The sequence below is a fragment of the Eublepharis macularius genome, chromosome 9 (genome assembly GCF_028583425.1).
Source record: "Eublepharis macularius isolate TG4126 chromosome 9, MPM_Emac_v1.0, whole genome shotgun sequence".
Taxonomy (NCBI): Eukaryota; Metazoa; Chordata; class Lepidosauria; order Squamata; family Eublepharidae; genus Eublepharis; species Eublepharis macularius.
Window position 1 is genome coordinate 43841096 of NC_072798.1, and position 20183 is coordinate 43861278.

Sequence of the window (20183 nt, forward strand, 5' to 3'; positions counted from 1 at the left end):
TTGCTCTTGGTTTTCAAGACAGGACAAATTGCACCCTGAAACAAGTAAAACAATAATAGAAAATATAACAGTTGATACCACGTCTCTAAAGTTTGCTGACATGGCAATGGAACAGCATAGATCACCTGATGGGTGATCTTCTCTTTGTTGCACCAGCAATACCACAGCCATTGTGAAGTAAATGAAAAGATACGAGGGGAGATAACAAAAACAGAACAGTGAGAGCGAGTGACAACCCCATCTATTTGGATCTACATCGATAAATATAACAAAGAAAAATAATATATGTAAAAAAGAACCATGCTACAGATTATTTTATTTTTTTTTGGTAAAAATTTTTATTGGATTAGAAACATTCCATATCATTTACAATCACATTCCCTGAAATTTTCCAATTCTAACCCCCTCCCTTTCCCCCCCCCCTTTTTATTGACTTCCAACAGTTTTCCAACCCCTCATTCTATTTTCCCTTTACTCATATCAACTTTGATACATTTGTTAAAATATACTTTCAAATTCTTCTAAGCTTATCTATCATAATTGTGCTATTTCTATGCTCTATCTTATTCTTTCTAGTCTCTTCAGTACGGGACAAACAATTTTCCCCTCATTATGCATATCTTCTAATACTTCTATAAACATTGCATACATTCATGATAAATCAATCAATTTGACTTATATTCTATATGTTGCTCTTTACTTCCTTTTACATATCCTTTCTATCTTAATTATCTTATTTCACCATTGTAAAGCTATCTAACAAAAATAGTCAATATATATCCATTTAACATAAGTCAGTCTACTAAATCCACATTCCGTATGCTAGTCTATATTCATACTCCCTTGTACAATTATTATTTGCTTTCAGAGAAAATATTTAATGTAATTTCTATCCTTATAGTTCTTATAGTAATAGCACTACTAATACTCTATGTAATAATTAAATATGATATTTGCTTAGAATTATTCTGTTAACTCTCCACCCCAGTATAGTCACTTCCCTCTTCTTATATTATATTTCAGTAATTTTCAAACTGCCACAGTTCTCCTCCCACCTCCCATTTTTTCGCCAGATATTGTTTCAGCTTCTCCCAGTCCTTGTTAAACTGCCCTGGGTCAAGGTCTCTCAGTTTTCTTGTCATTTTATCCATCTCCGCCATGTACAGCAATTTGTAGGTCCAATCCTCGATAGTTGGCACTTCTTGTACTTTCCACTTCTGCGCATACAAAAGTCTGGCTGCTGCTGTCATGTAGAATAACAATGTCCTGTATTGTGCTGGAATGTCCTCCATTCCCAAGTTCAGTAGCAGGAGTTCTAGGTTCTTATTAACTTGAAATTGTAAAATCTCCCTCATTACTTTTACTATTTCCCCCCAGTACTGCCTAGCTACCTCACACGTCCACCACATATGATACAAAGATCCCTCATGCTTTCTACACTTCCAGCATTTATTAGACATATTCAGATTCCCTAGCGCAATTTTCTTTGGTGTCAGATACCAACGGTAGATCATTTTATAGACATTCTCTTTAATATTAGTACATGTCGTAATCTTCAAGGTATTTTTCCACAAGTATTCCCATGCCTCCATTGTTATTTCTTTGTTAAAGTTTATAGCCCACTTCACCATTTGCACTTTAACTACCTCATCTTCAGTATACCATTTTAACAGTACTTTATAAACCTTTGAGATTTCCTTTCTATCTTCTTGTAAAATTACTTTCTCTAATTCTGAATTCTCCATTCTTATTCCTCCCTTCGCACAGTCCGAGTAATAAAGATCTCTAATTTGTCTATATTGAAACCAATTGTAGTTTGGGGACAACTCTTGTTGTGTCCTTATTCTTATTTTAGAAAACTCTATTTGAGTTATCTCCTTATACGTTAAACACTGTTGTTCATTATCAACAGTTCTTGGATCAATTGCTTCATATGGAACCACCCAGGAGGGAGTTCCTTCCTGTAGGTAATCTTTATATTTCTTCCAAACTGTGAAGAGGCTTCTCCGAATATAATGGTGCAAAAACATAGAGTCTGCTTTCACTTTGTCGTACCATAAATATCCATGCCAACCGAACAGTTTTTTATATCCCTCTAAGGCCAGTAATTTGCAATTTTTCAGCGTTATCCACTCTTTCAACCATACCAGACAGATTGCATCATAATAAAGTCTCAGGTTGGGCAGTTGCATTCCACCCCTTTCTTTTGAATCCTGCAACACTTTCATTTTCACCCTAGGCTTCCTGCCTGACCACACAAAGTCCGATATTTTCCTCTGCCATTTTTCAAATTGTTTAGAGTCCCGGATAATTGGTATTGTCTGTAACAAAAACATCACTCTTGGCAAAACATTCATCTTAACTGCTGCAGTTCTTCCCAGCCATGACAGATTCAGTCTATTCCACTTAATCAAATCCTGCTCTATTTGAGTCCATAGTTTCTCATAATTGTTCTTGAATAGATCTATATTTTTTGCAGTCAGTTCAATTCCCAAATATTTTACCTTACTTGTTACTTCACAATCAGTTATTTCCATTAATAACTGTTGCTTTTGTTTAGTCATATTTCTACATAATATCTTTGATTTTTTTTTATTTACATAAAACCCCGCCAATTCTCCAAACTCTTTAATTTTATCCATTACCGTAGGCATGTTTTCGATTGGATCTTCCACAATTAACATTATGTCATCTGCAAATGCTCTGACCTTATAGGAAAAGTCCTTTATCTTTATTCCGCGGATTGCATTATCTTCTCGAATCTGTATCATCAGAATTTCCAATACCAAAATAAACAACAGCGGAGACAACGGGCAACCTTGTCTTGTGCCTTTACCTATAGTCAGTTTCTTAGTCACCTCATCATTCACCACAATTGCTGCACTTTGGTCTCTATAAATTTCTTTAACTGCTCTTATGAATCTTTCTCCCATTTGTAGCTGTTCCATAGTGGCAAACATAAAGTCCCAGTTCAAATTGTCAAATGCTTTTTCCGCGTCTACAAAGAAGAAACCAACCTCCTTATCACAACGCCTATCATAGTATTCAATAGCATTTATCACTGTCCTTAAGTTATCTCTGATCTGTCTGTTTGGTAAAAAGCCTGCTTGTTCTTCCCCGATAACCTCGGCTAACCATCCCTTTAGTCTCTCTGCCAAGATCTTCGCGAAGATCTTGTAGTCATTGTTAAGTAAGGAAATAGGTCTATAGTTTTTAACGTTAGTCAAATCCTGTCCCTCTTTGGGGATCAATGATATATTAGCTTCACTCCAGGTATCTGGAATTCTTTGATCTCTCAAAACACCATTGATCACCTCTTTTAAAAGTGGCGCCAGCTCATTGGCCATTACCTTATAAAATTTGGCTGTAAGTCCATCAGGCCCTGGCGCTTTTCCCAAATTTGTTGACTGTATTGCTTTCCTTATCTCTTCGTCTGTTATTTCACAATTTAATTTAGCTCTCCAATCTTCCGAAATTACTGGGAGTTTTACTTTTCCCAAGTATTTCGCTATTAAGTCTTTATTCACTTCTTTTTTCCTGTACAGTTTGGCATAAAATTTGTAAAAGGCTCTACTAATAGCAGTCTGTTCCCGATACACTTTATTGTCCTCACATATTTTATTTATTATCTTTTTTTCTTTTCTCTTCTTCAATTGCCATGCCAAATATTTCCCAGGTTTATTTGCACCTTCAAACGACTTTTGATTCATTCTTTTCAAGTTCCATTCCAATTCTCTATTATTCATTGCCGTCAACTGCTCTTGTAATATTTTAATATCCTGATAAATTTTCTTTTTCCCTGGTCTTTTCTTTAGTTGTATTTCTTTGGCTTTTATTTTCTCCATAATCTCCTGTCTCTTCTCCTCTCTTTTCTTTCGATCTCTTCCATTTAAGTCCATTAGTGTGCCTCTAATTACTGCTTTGTATGCATCCCAAACCTTGTTGGTTGGTACTTCTCGATTCATGTTGTGTTGTATGAAGAACTTAGTTTCCCTTCTCAACATCTCCATATTTTCTCCCTCCTGTAACAAGTCCTCATTTATTCTCCATCCTTTCCTCTTGGTTCTTTTCCCAAACTTCCACATGATTGGATTATGATCTGAGGCCACCATAGGCATTATTTCAACGTCCTTAGTCCAAAGCACTAAGTCCTTTGAGGCCCAGATCATATCAATACGTGATAGAGTAGAGTGTCTTGCAGAGAAAAATGTGTACTGTCTGCTTGTGGGATTCCACGTTCTCCACACATCTTCCAAAGTTTCCTGTTGCACTAATGCAAAAAACGTCTTTGGTAAAAGTCCTTTTTTCTTTTGTGCAGTTACTGATTTTTTGTCCTGTTCCAAATTTGTAATTCCATTGAAGTCTCCTGCAAGGATTATCTGGTCATATGAAAGTTCATCTAATTGCTTCCTTAAATCCTCAAAGAAGCTCTCTTTAGCACCATTTGGTGCATAGATTCCAATTACCAACACTTTTTTAAAATTCCATGTACATTCCACTGCTATAAATCAGGCTTCCACATCTCTAATCATTAATTTCGGCTGTAGCTCCTCTTTTATATATAATACCACTCCCTTTTTTTTCTTTTTTGAGGCCGCTACAAAATCCGTGCCCAACTTACTCACTTTAAGATATTTAACATCCTGATTTCTGATATGGGTCTCTTGCAAACATACAATATCACATTTTTGTTTTAGTAGCCAGTGGAAAGTACTTTTTCTCTTTTTGGGTGAATTAAGTCCATTTACATTCCAAGATAAAACTTTACACTCCATATTCATAACCTTGTTGTTGGTAAGTCCTTTTCATTGTCCCTCATAAACTTTTCCATCTCAAATTCAGATCTAATGCGCTTTTTCATTCCTCCAAATTCAAAAGATATCCCTTCCGGTAATTCCCATCTGTATCTTATTTTCATGTCCTTCAACTTCTGGACAAGCACTTTGTATTTTTTCCGATCAAGCAACACCGATCTGGGTAACTCCTTCATGATGATAATCATCTTGCCATCGACTACCAATGGATCTTGGAACTGTTTACTCACTATCATTTCTCTTATATTCCTTGTCGTAAATTGCACAATCACATCCCTTGGTAATTTCCTCTGGGTCGCAAATCTGGAATTTATTCGGTACACCACATCTAGGATAGCCACAACTTCCTCCTCCTCCTTTCCCAGGTATTCAGCTAACACTTCAGTCACCTGTTCTTGTGCTGTCTTTGCCTCTACTTCCGGCAAACCTCGAAACCTCAGCTGTTTCTCCATATATTTACTCTCCGCAACTGCCATTCTTCCCCTCATCACTCTCATGTCCGTTCGTTGCGTCTCAGTAAGATTCTCCATCGCTTTCTCCACAACATTAACTTTCTGCTGCGCTGCCTGTAGGTCGGTTTGTATTGTTTCCATTCCCTTCTTCACCTCCGCCAGTTCGTTTTTTACTGTCTCTTTGACATCTTTAACTTCTCTCACCAACTCCTGTTTTGTTTCCTTCAGTTCCTTTAACATTTCCAAAAATTTTTTGTCCAAGTTCTCAATAGCTGTTTGCCACTCTTTCTTCGACATCGTGGGGCTTGATTTACCTCGCTCCCACGAGTCTGCACGTTTCCTTAACTCCGTGGCGTCTAGATTAATGTCCCTTTAAAGTAATTTAAATGTCCCGGTTTTTAAAATAAACAGGAGACGTTTGCAAAGTCCAAAATGTCGGGCGTCTTTTCTCTATGGTTTTTCTATGGTCTTTTTGTAATCCAAAATGTCCTACTTCCGCTCCTGTTGAAGTCAATGCCCTTCCCTTTTCAAAAATGGCGGTCCCCTTCTTCCTGTCCTCCGATAAGGACTATCTCTCTCGAACAACTCTATCACTATTACGCACTTCCTGTTTGCCGACTCTCCACTGCAGCTCTCGCGATGATAGAAGTTTTCTCACAGCCTGCTATCACTTTATAACCACAGGTATGGTAAACAATTGTCTATTTTCTTCAATAACTTCGTTTAACTTAGCCCTTTTTCTGATCTAATTCTTGCCGGATCATTTCCTCAATATAATCCATCTGTTGCAGTTTAAAAGTTCACTTTAAAGCCTCGTTACTTTAAGCAATCTGTCCCGGTTTGAGAGATAGTGATCTTTACCTTTTCAAGCGTCTTTCTGGGTTGTAATCACTGCTTCGATTTCAAATTCTCTTCCGAAATTACTTTCCCCTGCTGAAGCTTGGGCATGAAGATCTTATGCCAGCTGCACTGGCCCCGGATCTGCCGCAGAGATTTATGCCGACCTGTTGTAGGGTGGGACCTCAAGGGACGAGAGAGAGTCCTTAGCGCAGAACCCCCTTTCGCCCGAGATCAACGCGCCCTGAGGTGCTTGAGCGTTCTTTGCCTGTTCCCCGCCTGGGAGCAGGTGGCCGCGGGCTAGATTTGCCCCGCCGGCCGCTAAAACGGCAGCCCGGTCAGCTCCACGATTAGAGCTGCGTTAGACCTCCATGGATCCCAAACCGGAAGTCACCATGCTACAGATTAGAGTTAAAGACAGGTCCCTAGGAATGAAAATTTTGAAGAACATTGACAGACGCCATCAAATGGAAATAAGTCTTCAAAGCCTTTCAGAAAACCATCCTGGTCCCTACTTCTACCAGCTTAGCTGTTCACTTCCTCTTGCAAAATATTGATATTGCTTCAAAAATTACACGTCAAAAAGCATGTGCAGATTGTCACTTGTGACAATCACACAAGCATTTTGCTGCAGTTACAAGTGAAATTGGAAGTGCAAGTACCCATCAGACACTCTGCTTTGTAGAAAGCACATTGCCTTAAGGTTTTCTGATAGATGGGAAGTTGAAGTTCTGTAATTAAATACAGCATCTGCATGCTTGCATCCTTGCCAAGCTTGTTCTTGTCGATGTATTGTCGAAGGCTTTCACGGCCGGAGAACGATGGTTGTTGTGGGTTTTCCGGGCTGTATTGCCGTGGTCTTGGCATTGTAGTTCCTGACGTTTCGCCAGCAGCTGTGGCTGGCATCTTCAGAGGTGTAGCACCAAAAGACAGAGATCTCTCAGTGTCACAGTGTGGAAAAGATGTAGGTCATTTGTATCTACTCAGGAGGGGTGGGGTTGAGCTGAGTCATCCTGTAAGAGTTTCCCAGGGTGTGGAATGCTAATGGCGGGAGGCTTCACTGTATCCTGAGGAGGTTCTTTTGCATATGGATTGGTACTTGATGTGCTAATCTTCTCTGCAGGGCTATTGTCGTGTATAGAGTGTTTTGTTAGCCTGGTGTTTTTCAGAACTGGAAACCATGCTCTGTTCATTCTTAAGGTTTCTTCTTTCCTGTTGAAGTTTTGCTTATGCTTGTGAATTTCAATGGCTTCCCTGTGCAGTCTGACAAAGTAGTTGGAAGTGTTGTCCAGTATTTTGGTGTCCTGGAATAAGATACTGTGCCCTGTTTGCGTTAGGCTATGTTCAGCCACTGCTGATTTTTCTGGTTGTCCAAGTCTGCAGTGTCTTTCATGTTCTTTTATTCTTGTCTGGATGCTACGCTTTGTGGTCCCGATGTAAACTTGTCCACAGCTGCAGGGTATACGGTATACTCCTGCAGAGGTGAGGGGGTCTCTACTGTCTTTTGCTGATCGTAGCATCTGTTGTATTTTTCGGGTGGGTCTGAATACTGCTTGAAGGTTATGCTTTTTCATAAGATTTCCCATCTGATCAGTAATTCCTTTGATATATGGCAAAAACACTTTTCCTGTAGGAGACTGTTTTTCCTTGGTTGTTTGATTCATCCTGGGTTTGATTGCTCTTCTTCACACTGATCGGTACTTACACAAAAACTCCAATCACCACCCCCGACAGAAAAGAGGCATAATGAAAACATTAGTGGATCGTGCAAGACGGATATGTGAGCCGCACTTTCTCAGTGAGGAAATTAATCATCTAAACCACGCACTTCAGGCAAATGGCTACTCCAGAAATGAAATCCGAAGAGCAATCAAACCCAGGATGAATCAAACAACCAAGGAAAAACAGCATTTAAAACATCTAAAATTGGAGCCATACAAGTATCATGAGATATTTCCTGGGACATCACTAGTAACGACTGACAACTCTTGTCCTTCTGCTCTACATTTTTGGTGGCTGCAAGTTCAACCAAAGGGCTCCTTCCATCTAGGCTGCTTCTTATGCTGATTGTCCTCTATTTGTCTATATAACGCTGTTACTAAACGACACATTTGGTCGAATGTACATTATTTCAGCGCTATTTGCAGGGCTTTCCATCCTATTTACATGGTTAATACAAAACAATATGCCTGAAAACTGAGTGTGTGACGTTCATAGCAGATAAGGGGGCCACCTTAGTGATTCACAAAACAAAAGACCAAACAGCACTACAGCAGACCTTCCAGTCCAGATTGGCTAACTTTCATAACTAGACGAACTAGGATCTTGAAAGGGTTTGTTTTGTTAAAGCTAATTAGCAGCACTGGAATACTGTTTGGAAGACTGTGGAGAGGTCATTAAAAAGGGAATGCTGAAATATTTTCTCCTCTGCCTCTATCACAATTTAAATTTCTTTCATTCTCTCTCTCACACACACACAAAGCGGTGAGGGAGCTAGCTATGCACTTGTGTCCCCCCACCCCCAGCAGAACTAAGTGCAACTTTGCATGGGTTATTTTAGTAACAGCAAATACAAAACAAACAAAATACTTGGCCATGTTGTTCTAGCTATTTAGCAATGCTACTTACCTGCCTCCAATTTTGAGATTCTTACCTGATAATTATCAGAAGCAAAACAAAGTTTTTTATTTTAGGATGTCCATGAAATTAATAGAAGATAGGTATATCAGTGACTACTAGTCATGGTGAGTAAAGGGAACCTCCATATTCTTGAATACCAGTGCCAAAGAGTCGACTTCAGGGGAAGGCTTTGTTCTACACATCCAGGTCACCCAAGCGGTGGGGGGCGGGGAGACCTGGTACTCAACTTCTTCTATGTCTTCGCATGCACATTTCTGGGAAGTAATGTCATCATACAGGGGCTGGGAGCGTGTGCTTTGCAGCAGGCGGATTTGGGCCCCAAACGGGCTCAATTCAGCCCATTTGGAGTCCAAAGCATCCTACTGCAAAGCGCAGGAACGCTCCCCATGAATCAAAATCTGATAAGAGGCTGTTTTTGTTGCTACACCAGCTCAGTATATATGCTGCCAACTAGAATGGCCATGCCATAATTCTACCCCCTCTGAGTCTTGGAGCCTGATAGTGTCAAGAGTGAGAGGACGACTCCTCTAGTGATGCCCGTATGGTCTTCAAGCCCACCTTGGAGCCTTGCAAGAGCAGGAGTAGGACAGGGATGTGCCTCCTCTCATGCAGGGGCAAAGGCTGTCTTGAAGCCTGGCAATTGCACAAATAAGGGGATACCTTCTGCAATGCTGCTCTCACATGCTCTATAGCAGAGTGCAGTGCCTCTGCAGCCTGTTTTGGACCCAAGCTGCATCACAGTGAGTCTAGTGGAAGATGACAACTGGAGTAAGCCACACTGGTCACCTACTCCCACGCCATGCCAGTGCCTCCTGCCAGTTTAGCTGATATAGCAGTGGCAAGAAATGCGATGTTTTAGGGACATCTATCCAGGACGAATGCAAACATAGTAGGGGGTTTTCAAGAAATGCTCCTTTATTCATATCCAACTTCCACTATTCATTCCTGAAACAGCTCTCTTTTGAATCTCTAATATCAATAGTGTGTGTGTGTATTTTAAACATTGCTCCAAGGGATGCTATATTTTATTTAGGTAATGAACAAAGCACATTACCTAAATACACACCCCTTCATCTTAATTACAGTTTACTTGAGTCACAGGGCTAGTTAATATTTGCCTTCAAGAGACTGCCCATAGGCCTTTCCACCTTGAGATCAAACTTGAGATAGGCCTTTGCAAGGAAAAATTATCAAATGTTACTGCACTGAATGTACCTAAGACTTCAAAGGAAGAGTTGTTGCTATAAACTTGAGCTCAGTAATCCTACTGGAAATAGTGAGAGGTTACTTTCTGAAGTATTCATTGTTCCACTTATTTGACAATCAGACTAAAACCACAAGAAAAGGTTACAGTAATCATTCATTATAGTGGCTAGATGTGGGGAAAATATATTTCGGAAATGGTTTTCTTCTTATCTCAAACTTTTCATTATATTGGGGTAATGTTGCTGTTTTGTTCTGCTGTCACAAGTGTTAGCGGTAGTCAAAGACATTAGCAAAAACTTTGTTTTGGATTTTACATCATGATTTTGTAATCTGCTGGAACCAAAGATAATTTTCCTTCTTGCATTCAGAACCAAAGTGAGGACTTAGACCTGGGATGCCTGGAATCAAATTCCTACTCACCCATGAAGAAAATTCAGAGATATCTGGCAAACTTTCAGCCGAAATGACTTTAAAAGGCTCTGTTGTGAGGATAAAACAGGGTACGCGTACATAACATATGACCAGGTACACATGGTCCATGGAGGCATGCCAGACACCCCAGTCAGCAACCATAATCTGTATCCCCTTGTATGAGGCTGGGGGATGCTGTGGCATGAAAGAAATTCACCCTTCCCAGGTGGGTCTGAGGCACTATGGTCAATCATAGCAGCTGTAGCCTCTCAGATGGCTCCAGATATCTCACAGAAGCAGCCCACTTCCCATGAGACGTCCAAGGCTTCCACTGGAGCTAACTCACAATGTGGTTGGCTGCCCTCCGCTGGGAAGAGATGGGTACCAGCAAGATGAGGCCCAAAAGGCAAGGCCACCATAAAAACTGCAGGATCTCAGCAGGCTCCAGAGACAGTCTTAGATGTCTCACAAGAGAAGCTTACCTCCGGCAAGACATCTCATTCTTGCATTATAGCCAGCCAGGGCACTGATGTTGCTGTGGTGACCACAATGCCGTAGTGTTTGCACATCTCACCCAAGCTCATCTTAGCGTTTGTACAGTGAAGGTAGGGTTAGGGGAATTGCAGTAGTGGTGGCTGAGCTGCTTTGGGGCTTGGGAGAGCAGTTCTTCATGCTGCTGAGACCTGGCTGGAGTCTCCCCTCCACAACAGGGGTTACTGCTAGTGGTCCTGGGATAGAAGGTCCATCTTGCCTCAAATTGTCAGCAGTGCTCAACTGAACCTCAACCTGGGGCACCTGCAGCACAAACTCTTGCTCTGGTGAATGTTCCCCCTCCCATTGCAAAGCTCCCCTCCTCTCTCTTTCTTGCAACTCCCCCTCACATCCCTTTACTCAAACAGTTCAAATGTATTCTGCATTCAAACCTATGAATTCTTACTTAAGAGTAAGCCCCATTGAGTAAACTAGAACTTACTTCTAAGTAAGCATGCATAGGTTTGCACTGCAAATTACCCTGTTTGGAGCTATGGTTGGTGTCTAAGCCACTAACCATGACTTAGTGACAGACTATGTGCAATGCTCAGTTGCGGGAATATTTTCTTCCTCCTCCTTCTCTCTCTCTCTCTCTCTCTTTTGCTCTGAATGGCTGTAGGTAACTGTAATCACTATCAGAAGCTTGTACAGGGTTGGGGCATGGTGATGTCACAGGGTGGGGCTGAGGCAGCCCACTTAGCTACAAACCAAGGACCATTCTGACCCATTTAATTGTTTGGTTTGTGCATCCCTGAAGTAGGACAACCAGTACATCAGCCAATCTGAGCTCCTTGGGTGAAGGGCAGAATAAATGTAATTGATGCAATCCAATGAACCAATTAGTCTAATAACCTGAAAGAAGTGGCCTCAAGCCTGATTAAAGTGATCTGTATAACAGAGGGCCTTGCCTAGCAAATATGCAGTGGTGCAGTCAGGAAATGTTAGACTCTGGACTGGATAGCCTAAAGGGCCTCTCTTCTTCATTAATGCCAGGGCTCTGGGAACAATTCCCAGGCTGCACTGGGAAAGGAAGTGGGGAAACAAAAACAGAGGTTGACCAACTAGTGCTCACTAATCTCTAGCTATAAGCTTGCATTTCGGGCCCATCCTGCTGAGCCTGGGGGCCAGAACAGGAAACTTGAAAACACCCCCAAATTATTTAGTGTGCCAGATTCTTGACTCTAGGGTTCCTACCTGGCTGACATTTTACTGGTTTGTCTGATTTTTTAAATCTCTGGGTCAGTAGCTAGATCAGCCAATAAAAAGAGTGCAAAACCAAGAATCCAAATGCCCCCCCTCTCTTTAACAGAGGAGCCCTTTTACAGCAACAGCCTCTCCTACCTACATTGAAAGGAAGCTCTGATTGGTCCAGTGTTCTTCCTGTACCCCACCAGCCATCAACAATACTATAGCAGCACTGAGGCAAATGCATAATATGAAACTGACTTGCCCCCTTAAATACCATGAGGATGCTTCAAGGAGCATAGACCAATAAAGCTTGTACCAAAGTGTTTAAGGAGGCACATCTGCACTGTCACCAAAGCTCCTGTACTGTCCAATACCCCTTCCCTCACCTGCACCATGATCATCAATTCAACCCCCCAGCATGAACAGCTGGTAATCACAAGAAATAGTTATACCACAGGGCCCTTGAGAGCTTCTGCTTGGGCCTCTAAATAACTGCTATATACTGCATAAACATTGTTAAACGCAGGTACATTCCATGTAACTTAATATGTAATTATTTTAGAAAGATTCATCTGAGTGGCTCTGGACACTATAGCCAGCCCAGAGCAGAATCAAAAGGGCCATTGTGAAGTTGAAAAGCTAGTTGGGCTAGTGAGGGGCAATGAACTCTTAAGTAAATTAGGATCTTATTTTACTCTGAACAATCTGTGCCCTTGGGTTAGAGTTTCATTATTGAGAAAACAAACACATTGTTATTTTGCATAACTGTTTGTTTTGCTTCCATTCTTGAAGCCTGGTAAGAACAAAGACATACACAAAAACTGTAGGTGTTCCTTCCTTTAGGAGAGTCTCATGATGCTGTACAAATGCTGTTCAAAAGAAGCTCTGTCAAAATCAGACCCTGGAATTGCTTCCTTTGGTGATGCTGGAATGCAGCACTCCATGACAGGTTTATTTTGAGTTTGCCCCTCTTTGACCCACCAGCAAGCTCTGCATATTTCTCATACGTGCCTGCCTTCCTTTATTGAGTTTAATGCCATTTAATTCTGCATACTCCTCTTTTCCTATTGCCTTCCACCTTTCCTAGCACTATTGTCATTTCCAGTGAATCTTGTCTTCTTGTGATGTGACCAAGATATGATAGCCTCAGCCTCGTCACTTTAGCTTCTAGGGAGAATTTAGGCTTGATTTGATCTAGAACCTACTAATTTGTCTTTTGGTGATCCGTGGTAACTGTAAAACCACTTTTCAAATTAATCAGCTTTCTTCTTTTTTGGTTTCTTCACTGTCTAACTTTCACATCCATAAATAGTAATGGGGAATGTCATAGTATGAATTATTTTGATCTTGAATGATGCCCAGAGACACATCCTTATTCTTAAGGATGTTTTCTAGTTCCTTCATGGCTGCCCTTCTAAGTCTTAATCTCCTGATTTCTTGGTTGCAGTCTCCTTTATGATTGATGATTGAGCCAAGGAATAGAAAATATTTAACATACTGACGAAACTTAGGTTCCCATGGAGCTATGTATAAAAAAAGGCATTACAAACATAGCAGAAAAACAATAGGTTCTCGTTCTTGCTTTTGCATAGTCATGAACTTGATGTGCTATCATATAAAGGCTTATTGAGGAATTCCATGATTTCCCTAGGGCAAGGTAAAAACCACTTAGTGTCCTGTTACAATTAAGACTACTTGATTTTACTCACAAAGATTGTGAATAAAGAATGGCAAAAGAGTAGATTTCCCCCCTTTATTCTTTGTGTATGGATAGATATAGAGTAGTATTTATTTAAGACTGATCCAATTCAGGGTAAAAACATGATTTTATCACATTCCTGCATTCAAAGTAGGCTTGCCAGGTCCAAGCTGGGGAATTCTTGGAGATCTGGGGAGTGCAGCCTGCAAAGCACAGGGTTTGGGGATGGGAGAGACCTCGGCAGGCTATAATACCATAATCTCCACCCTCCAAAGCAGCCATTTTCTCCAGGAAAACTGATCTCTATGGCGTTACGATCAGTTGTAGTTCTGGGAGATCTCTAGGCACCACCTACAGGCTGGCAACCCTAATTCAAAGAAGAGCCAATATAGGAAATTAATCTAAGCTGCGTGGCAAGGAGACAGTCATTTCCTTAAAGGGCTATTTCCTATCCCTTTTAAATATTCCAGGGCTGAGCAAACAACAATAGGTGCTGCTTTATATGGAATTTTGTAACAACTGTCTCAAATTTCATCTTATTAGTGGAAGAAACTGCTTCCTCAGAAAATTCTAACTTTCACATTCCGTACACTACAACTCACTAGGATTTGCAGTAGACATAAGGTGATTATTGGTGATCAGACAGCTGATTATGCTCAGTAACCATAAGCATGTGGTTGGTAGAAATGGAAGAGGGGCTCAAAGAAGCAGGTTTTTCATCCCAGCTACACATAACTATAGTCCATCCAGCAAAATATAGAGTAAGAAATCCACAGAGTAAAATACTGCAATTTAAGAATTCTTAGTTACATAATATATAAATAGGCCATTAGAAAAGCTAGAGATCAGCAAAAGGCTAAGAGCTGATGTTGTTCTTTCCCTATTACAGAGAATGTTAATTAATGGATTATTCTTACCTCAGGCCTCAGATTAAACTAAATTCTCCCTGGCATTATTCTCATGCCTGTTCAAACTACTGTTAAAAACTGTGCAAGGTAGGAAGCCTTTCTTGGGTCCTGATGGAGTCCTTGGGTGCTCTTTTGCATGCTGTTGCTACACTGGAATGCTTTTTGATGATATGAAATGGCCCCAATACTGTTACAGGCACAACTTTCTGACAACATCCAACCTCCACAGAAAACCCACCAACAACTTCAGCATGAATTAGGAATGGCAGATAAGATTCTGTGTACTTCCTGAAATGGTCAGCTGATGACCTTTCACACTGGTTCTTTAGATCAGTACCAGAAAAAAATCTGGAACTTGGCCACTGAAACAGATTCTCTGGAGAAAAATCTCATGATTATTAGCTATAGAGAAGAAAATTGAATGACAGTAAAGAGATTAAGCATGAAAGCAAAGATATGGAAATAGTATCCAGGAAATGTATAAACTTATTTTAGTAGAATTAATCAAAATCTGAAGTAAAATAATTAAATCCCTGCTCTTACCATGAAACTCACTGAGAGGGCCAGTCATTCTCTCTCAGCCTAATCTACTTCACAAACAGGAAGGGGAGAATCAAGGGCCTGCCCTGAACCTCCTTGGAAGAACCATATGACAAAGATGTGACCAGGATCCTGACCCCAAGTCCATTGAAACAAACAGATAATCTTCCTGTTGATTTTGTTGTTCTTCCAGCAAATATGGCTACTAATTCTCATTCAACATGTACTGTTCATGCTAACCAATGGAGATGTATCACATCAATCTCAGTCTTATAAATGCTGCCTTGCAACTGTAATGCTGCATTTCCAGACATGCTTTTCTACCTGACTCCAAAGATGACTTGAAGGAGAGTGCAGATCCCCGAGACAAAGAAGATGGTGCTGATCAGATGACTCTGTGTCAGGATATCATGTTCCAGGCAAAGCCCTCTGGAGAGAATGATAGGAATGGCAACAAGACCTCCAAGCGCTGTCAGGTAGTGCTAACAACCAGAGGGAGAAAAATAGTCTGAGGAAAAAGATCTCTCTTCATCCAGTACAACAGCACAATATTAATAGTAGGAGAAACTCCCTAAACAATATTTGGGAAGTGAAAACCACACCAATAAACAGCACTCAATGCCCTCTCTTAGTTTTCCACTAGAGGTTAGAATAGACCCAGAACTTGACTAACCCATATCAACATGCAATAGCTGGCCACGATGGATTTGGCGCTAACATGAAGCATATCTTTCTTTAACTATTTATTCTCAGCTATATTTTTGCTCACCTTGTCACTCACTAAACTCGCACCAAGAACCTCTAAGTTACTTGTTCTTTTGTGTCTCACCTGAATCCCCAAAAAGATGCAGAGGTACCATGGTGGGATATCTGTGACCGAGTAAGCAAGGTTGCTGCAAAGACATTTCTGCTTTTCTTCACAGCCTGGAACTGTGGCACCAGCATCAGAAAAGTTACAGTAATGTCCTCCATCATCAATCTTCAGGAGACAAGACAAAACATTCCAGTTAGTGTTTGAAGGGGAGGACAGGACGCCACTATTCATTTCCCTGGGAACTATTTACAAATCTTGCATATAGATTTTACAACTACTCCACTTTTCCTGTTGCTTTTATTTCATTATTAAAATAACATCCCATTAAGCCTCTGTTATGGGGACAGGATATTATTTTCTCCAGGCAGATGGCAACCGCTATGTGTAAGTCAAGGAATCTAGCAACCTACTTCACATATTTGTTCTGAGCAGAAAGATGAGAAAGACCGTAAAGCATCCTACATGTTAAGTAGACTATATAACAATAATCATCATGAATTAGTAAAACAGCTTCTTATCTTGAGAACCCCATGTATACTCTGATGAGCTCCTTGAAGGAGAGGGTAGGATTCATAGGTAAGAGTAATAATAAATCTTACTAGTTCAGTCACTACTCATCTACATAGTGCATTTTGTATAATGGACGTGCATTTTTGTTCATCGCCTAGTAGTGAGTTATTTGCCTATGGTCTGAGTACTTTCTAAGCAGCAACAGCAGGAAGTTTTGATTTACAGGATTAACTACTGCAAAGCAATTTAGTATTGGAAGCCTAAAAGGCACAACCTCCTCCAACACTGAGAATGGACCAGCTTAAGTACCACAGAACCTTGAATAAATGCACAATCATGTTTAAAATGAGAAAAGCTGACAAACAAAGCTTCCTGTCTTAATAAGACCCTATGGTCCATCTAGCCAAAATATCTTCAAAGGTCTTTATGGTACCTTTTCCACCAGAGATCCTGTAATGAGAGATGCTGGATGTTGAATTTGGCGCTGTCTACTTAGAAAACACAACACATACACTCTATTGGAGCCACATCCAAATGAGAATATCCATGCTCTCCATACATCCCCCTCCCTTTTATTCCTCTGAACATTTCTACCATTCCTCTATGAGGACAGCCTCATGTTTACTCAGAAGCTAAACAATACAAAGTAAAGAGATCTATGTGAATGTATATACTTTTCTATTTATTTAGTACATTTTTATTCCTCTCTCTTAATGAGCTCAGGGGGGTGTACATAATGTTATCTTCTCCAGTTTAACCTGAGAACAATGCTGTGAGGTAGGTTATGTGAAAATGTGACTGACCCAAGAAGTCAGACAGTGAACTTCATGTCTGAATTGGATTTGAACCCAAGACTCTGGCTCTCCACTGTCTACTCATTCATAGTGAGAGCAGGTTTAAAAAACAAAGCGCTGAATCCAACAGGCAAGTAATTTCTGAAAGCAATGGAATGGCAGCCAGAAAAGGCAGGGTACTGGGCAGGATTTGGCTTTCTTCACTCACACACTCGTTGTTAAAAAGAAAATAATTCCTCCTTCAAAAAATTACCTCTACTGATACTATCAGTCTGATAGACTGGTATAAGTGAATATAGGGTTTTACATTGTCAAAATTAATATATTATAGTAAATTGGCTGTGTAATCCTGAGACCCACTGGTGCCCGTATAACTGCGTTGCCGCTAGTCCACTCCATAAGGACTTTGTTGGGAGAGCTGTGCTTTGGTGGCCGGACACAGTAAGGTGCAGCAAGGCCACTGGTGAGAGTGCCTGCCCTGCCGTTCCCCTGGCAACGCCATCAGCATCCTCCAATGGCTGTGCCGTCCCTGACAAGCACACAAGTGGCAAGTAAAGACACAGTCAGTGCACGGGCCGTGATTCCCTCTGCCTGCTGACACCTCCATCCTGCCCTGGACAAAGCACCTGCAGTCCAGCAATGCCATCCTGTGCTGGCATTACATGGCCTGCTGGACAGGGCTGGTCGTCCTTGCACGGCAGCACCCATGTGGCTGTGAAGGAAGTGGTCCACTTGCTGCCCTCACCCCCTGCTGCCATGGAGGGGTGTCCATATGCAGATGAGGGAGCCGTCAACCAAACTTGGTTGTGCCCTACCAGGGAAATGCACATGGCAACCATGTACTGGTGACTGCCATAGCCAACCTGGGCCCCTCACAGCTGCTGGCTGGCTCCCTCATGCTGGGACAGACGGGCTGCTCACTGAGACTGAAAGGGCCCCCCAGAGATAGTGGGTGGGTGGGAGTAAGCAAGGGGCTAATCCTGTCCATGTGGCCATCCAGCTACCTGGGCCAGTCCAATTGGTACTGTGAACCCTGGAAGCACCACCAGGGAGCTGGTGTGTGCCTTCAGCACGACATGTATGTTCCTTCCTCCCTGGGCTGGTATTCCAAATGGAAATGCCAATCCAGGGGTGGCCTCAGACCTTCAGCCACCTGTTTCTTTCCTTCGGAAATCCCTTGGTTAACGGTCCTAGTTGGAAAGGGGGACTGATGGGCAGCCACATGTCTGGAACCCCACTCTCTCTGGTGAGAAGAAGAACCCCCATGGGTGCATTGCTCCGTCCCTGTGGCTGGTTGCGGCAGCAGCCCCCACAGAACTACAGGCTCCCTGGAAGGTAAACGGCAAGGGGCTAGGCCTCGCATGAGCCATAGCTAGGTCTGCCTCATCCTGGGAGGGTGTCCGTGGCCAGGGGCAGCAGTGGCAGCTCCATCATCTCAGGTGCTGTCAGCAACGAGATGATGGATGCCCCTCTGGTGGGAAGGTGCTTGTCATCTGCATTTGGCTGTTCCATTCCTGTGGATGCTTGGGGTGCTGATCTTGTGAGGGAGACAGTCAAGAGATTTATTGTCGAAGGCTTTCACGGCTGGAGAACTGTCAAGAGATTGTGTGTCCACCATCACGAGTTAGTTGCCAGAGTAAGTACCCAGTCATCCCATTCTGCGGTTGTGCTCTCTCCTCTGCCCAAGGGGGGGGGGGAGCTGACCAAGGGGGTGTGAGCAGTGCCCCACCATGAATTGATTAGAACCCTCCCCTTGAAATAGCTGCACTGAGCACAACTCCCTGGGCGGCTGCCTCTTTGGCAAGCATCCCAGGGGCTGGTGTTTGGGGGGGCACGGGTGAGGGGAGGGGGGCTGATGTGAACAAGCGAGCTGGGGCTATTGCCTCCCAAGCTCCTTCTAACCTGTTGGTGTGCACTTGCCCCTCCCTGAGCCGGGCCTTGGGGGATGGATAACCTGCAGAGGAACCCGGGTGTTAATTGTTAGTCAGACATTCCGGATGTTACTCTCCTCCCACATGTGAGTGTGAAACATGCCCTGGATTTTGCAAAGTCCCCTCTGCACACTCTTCTTCCAACACCACAAATGTTCTCCACCACCTCGTGGTCTGTCTGCCTCTAGCACAGCCTTTGGCCACCTCCCTAATTACTTGGGATCATGGGCACCCCAGCTGGGGCTATGTAGGGTGCCTGGAGAGCTGATTGGTGGAGGGAAGGAGGCTTCGCCACTGCAGGGGTGCAAGCGGATTGTCCCCCGGAGTAAGCTGCATCCTCCTCTGCTGGGTCGCTTGGGCAGGGCTAGGCACGGAGAAGCAGTCAAATTTCCCCATAAAATAGGTGCCTATGGGAAACACCATTTTTTTAATGGCATAACTTTCCGCCGCTGCTGGGGCATTCCTGAACCTGAAATGGCTTAGGAAGCCTATTAACTCACACCCCACCTGCTGGCACGCCCCCTAACATACTGGTGTAGGAACTTAAACCATGATTATGTGTGTGCCTGGCTGCCACGACTGAGTACAGGTAAACGACCCAGTTGAGTGGTGCTGGGCTGCTGGGCCAGCGTAGGGGTGTTTACGTCAATGCTAGTCCAGCGTACACCAACATAACTCCTGGTCGGTTCCCAGAGCACTTTGGCCCTTCCCCTCAGGATTGCGCTGTTAGAGTAAATTCTGGTAATAATAAATTTATTGAGAAATGGGAATTATTTATAATGTGCTGGAATCAGTCATTCCAGGATAAATTACAACTTTTTTTTAATCATTGTTATAATTGGAAAATATGGTTGGAAATATGAATAGTAATTAATTTTTAAAGGATAGTGGAGAACCAATAAATATCT

At 42.2% G+C, this 20183-nt stretch overlaps 1 protein-coding gene across 3 annotated transcripts in view; it reads right to left on the minus strand.

The window, feature by feature from the left end:
- Nucleotides 1–20183, minus strand: part of LOC129336188 (solute carrier family 23 member 1-like) — a 94512-nt gene that overhangs the window by 29584 nt on the left and 44745 nt on the right. For all 3 annotated transcript variants that reach the window (XM_054989237.1, XM_054989239.1, XM_054989238.1), the window contains 2 exons: nucleotides 16056–16205; nucleotides 15551–15708 (listed from right to left, as the gene is read on the minus strand). In XM_054989237.1, the coding sequence (XP_054845212.1) occupies nucleotides 15551–15708; nucleotides 16056–16205 (308 nt within the window). The remainder of the gene's footprint in view (nucleotides 1–15550; nucleotides 15709–16055; nucleotides 16206–20183) is intronic.